The 2,865-nt window shown below is 35.0% G+C and overlaps 1 protein-coding gene across 1 annotated transcript; it reads left to right on the plus strand.

Moving 5' to 3' along the window:
- Positions 1 to 57: 57 nt before the first annotated feature.
- On the plus strand, positions 58 to 1,797 carry LOC121964541 (leukocyte cell-derived chemotaxin 1-like). Its single transcript, XM_042514746.1, has 2 exons — positions 58 to 193; positions 1,498 to 1,797. Exons 1-2 carry the CDS (start codon positions 74 to 76, stop codon positions 1,624 to 1,626), a joined length of 249 nt encoding a protein of 82 aa, XP_042370680.1. The 5' UTR covers positions 58 to 73; the 3' UTR covers positions 1,627 to 1,797.
- The last annotated feature ends 1,068 nt before the right edge of the window (positions 1,798 to 2,865 follow it).

Here is a 2,865-nt window from a genome sequence, read left to right on the forward strand (position 1 = left end):
AGGTGTGTGTGTGTGTGTGTGTGTGTGTGTGTGTGTGTGTGTGTGTGTGTAGGTCTACAATGTCCACTACAGCATGAGCATCAATGGAAAAGTGGAGGAGGGTACGATGGAGATCGACGCGGCCAATAACATGGAGAGATTCAGCACTGGCAGCGGGGCAGATGAGGCCGTGGAGGTCCACGACTTTGAGATTGTGAGTTGGATACATCGGCGTCATTCGGTCTCTGCGTCCGAGGCTTCAGGCCAAATGTGAAAATACAATGATAACATCAGTATGTTCATTTTTTACAGTTTAGGGCTGTGATAAATGGTGTAATTTTGGCAGGCCCAGAGGTTTGGAAGGTGCGTTTTCTTTAAAAATCACATCCAAAAAAAATTAAATAATTAAATATAAAAAAATCCCAAAAAATAATTTCACGTTTTTTTAAATCACCTTGAAATTTAAAAGTAAAACATGTTTAAAGAAAAGATAAAAGAAAAAAGTTTTAATTAAAAAATTACCGATTAAAAAAAATCACCAAAAATGTTTAAAGGAAAAAAAATCACCAAAAAAACTGCAAGAAAAAGAAAAAAAACCCAAATATTTGATATTTAACGAATATATATATATATGTTTGAAGAAATAAATGCCCAAAAAGTTTAAAGAAAAAAAATCCAATCATTTTATTTTTTTAAGAAAATATGCCTTCTAAACACGCAGGCCCACGAAAAGTCCCTAATAATGACAAAAAGCCACGGATCTAATAATCTGTCTGTACTTATACTTGACTAAATGTACTTAGTTTTATTCAGCCACTTTAAAAAAAATACTATTTTTCCAACTCCAATCAATACATTTTTTAATGATAGCAGATGTAAAGTTTTCTGATTCTACTCAGCACGAATTACTAATATTTTTAGCACAACAATTAATAATTCACCACTAAAGTTTTAAAAGTTTTTTCAGGGTAAATAAGGTGCCAGAGTACATAAAACCATCAAAATAAAGTAAAAAAAAAAAACCCAAAACAAACCTACAGAGTTCGGGGCAAAGCCCCCAATGTTCCCAAATCCTAGAAATTTTCCTGGATGGATAAAAAATAATCTAAAATATCAGGACGGTGAAATCAGAAAATCATCGCCGCGCTCATCATCACTAACCGAGAGAGTCGATCAGATTTGTTGAAACTTTAAAGATTGGCTCTCTGCCGACATCTCATCTCCCTTTGGGCCAATCAGTGTCAAGAAGCATCGTCCCCCCAATTTTTTAATTAAACGCAGACTGATGGTTTTTGACCTTTAATTAAAGCAGCCCAATCAGACTAGTGAAGCAGCATTTCTGGCCTTTTAAATATTAAAATTTTGACCTTTAATCACGGGGTCCCCGTGAGTGTCTTTTTTAAAAAAATCTAGAGCATAAGGCGGCATCGCCCCGAAATGTCGTCAACATCAGCTGCGATGTTACATTTGATGTTAATCCTTAGTTTTGACATCCTGCTTTTTGTTTGACCTCTCCAGGGGATCACAGGGATCCGGTTTTCGGGAGGAGAGAAGTGCTACATCAAGACCCAAGTGAAGGCTCGTCTGCCCGACGTGGAGGCGCTCAACAAAGACTCGATGACGTTCGACCTGGTGGGTTTGTCCTGAGAAAGCATGTTTCCTGCACGCTCAAATGTGCTTTAAAATCTATTTTTAATGAACTTATCGACGACCTTTTTCCACTGCGGGAGCTTAAATGTTCTGTATACGACGTTTAAAGAAGCAACCCTTTAATATTACACTTTCAAGCTTTACAAAATATTATACATTAATATTATTTTACACTTTCCTTTAGTTATGTTTTTTTATCCGACATCAGTCCTAAATATTATATATTAACTAATTTTCAGAATTTTAACCCTTTAAATGCCAGATTTTTGTCATGATGCCACTATGTTTTCAAATAGAATAACTAAAAAAAATATCTTTTTTTTGATTATCGCAGCCTAGGATGTGTCAGTAATTAGCAGTAACATTGATTTTTATACATTATTATTTATTATTATTATTATGTCACATACTCACACTCACATCGCTCTGCACACAACTTTTCAAAATCAGGCTATATATAAAATATTACACATTAATATGATTTTCTACTTTCACTGAGTTAATGTTTCTAATCAGAAATATAAAATATTCATTAATTTTTAAAAATTTTAACCCTTTAAAATGCCAGGTTTTTGTCATGATGCCACTATGTTTTTAGATTAAAAAACCAAAAAACAAACACAAAAATGAATCATTTTCAATATACTACATGCTAAGTAGATTTTGTTTTTTTTTTAGCTGCTGACAGTCTGGGATCTGTCAGTGATCAGCATCATTGACTGTGACAGGTCACCTAGTGGAAATAGCATGTATTTCCTCCATATGCCAAATATGGTCAAAATGACCTCATCAGGTGGAAAATAGTCAAAATGACAAATTCAGAGTCAAAAGCCCAGAATGACACCCAGAAATAATACAAGTCCTCTGCTCTGATGGCTGTGGGATCAAAAATGTCAGTTTGAATGGGTTTCAATGGAGCATTTTTGACCTGAACAGTCTGAATGTAACTATTTAGTTTCCACAGTGTATTTTAGACTTATTGTAGGAGCTGAGCTGGAAATTACAAGAATAAACAAAAATACTCAATATTGCAAAAGTTTATGCCAAATGCAAGTCTGTTTATGAAGCTAGTAGTCACGACTTATTACTGTTTACCCGACAAATTCCCAATTCTGATATAAAGCCGCCGTATGCTGAGGCGTTAGCACGAATCACCCAAGCCAATGATAAACCAGCAACACACGGACGACTTTTATGTGGGTTCCCATCATGTAACAGCTTGGTGGACTTGTGTGT

This window comes from Plectropomus leopardus, unplaced genomic scaffold (genome assembly GCF_008729295.1).
Source record: "Plectropomus leopardus isolate mb unplaced genomic scaffold, YSFRI_Pleo_2.0 unplaced_scaffold15919, whole genome shotgun sequence".
Taxonomy (NCBI): domain Eukaryota; kingdom Metazoa; phylum Chordata; class Actinopteri; order Perciformes; family Serranidae; genus Plectropomus; species Plectropomus leopardus.

Coding starts and splice junctions, on each gene's coding strand:
- LOC121964541 (XM_042514746.1), top strand. CDS start 74: ATGAGCATCAATGGAAAAGTGGAGGAGGGTACGATGGAGATCGACGCG. Junction 194..1,497: donor AGGTCCACGACTTTGAGATT/GTGAGTTGGATA, acceptor TGACCTCTCCAG/GGGATCACAGGGATCCGGTT.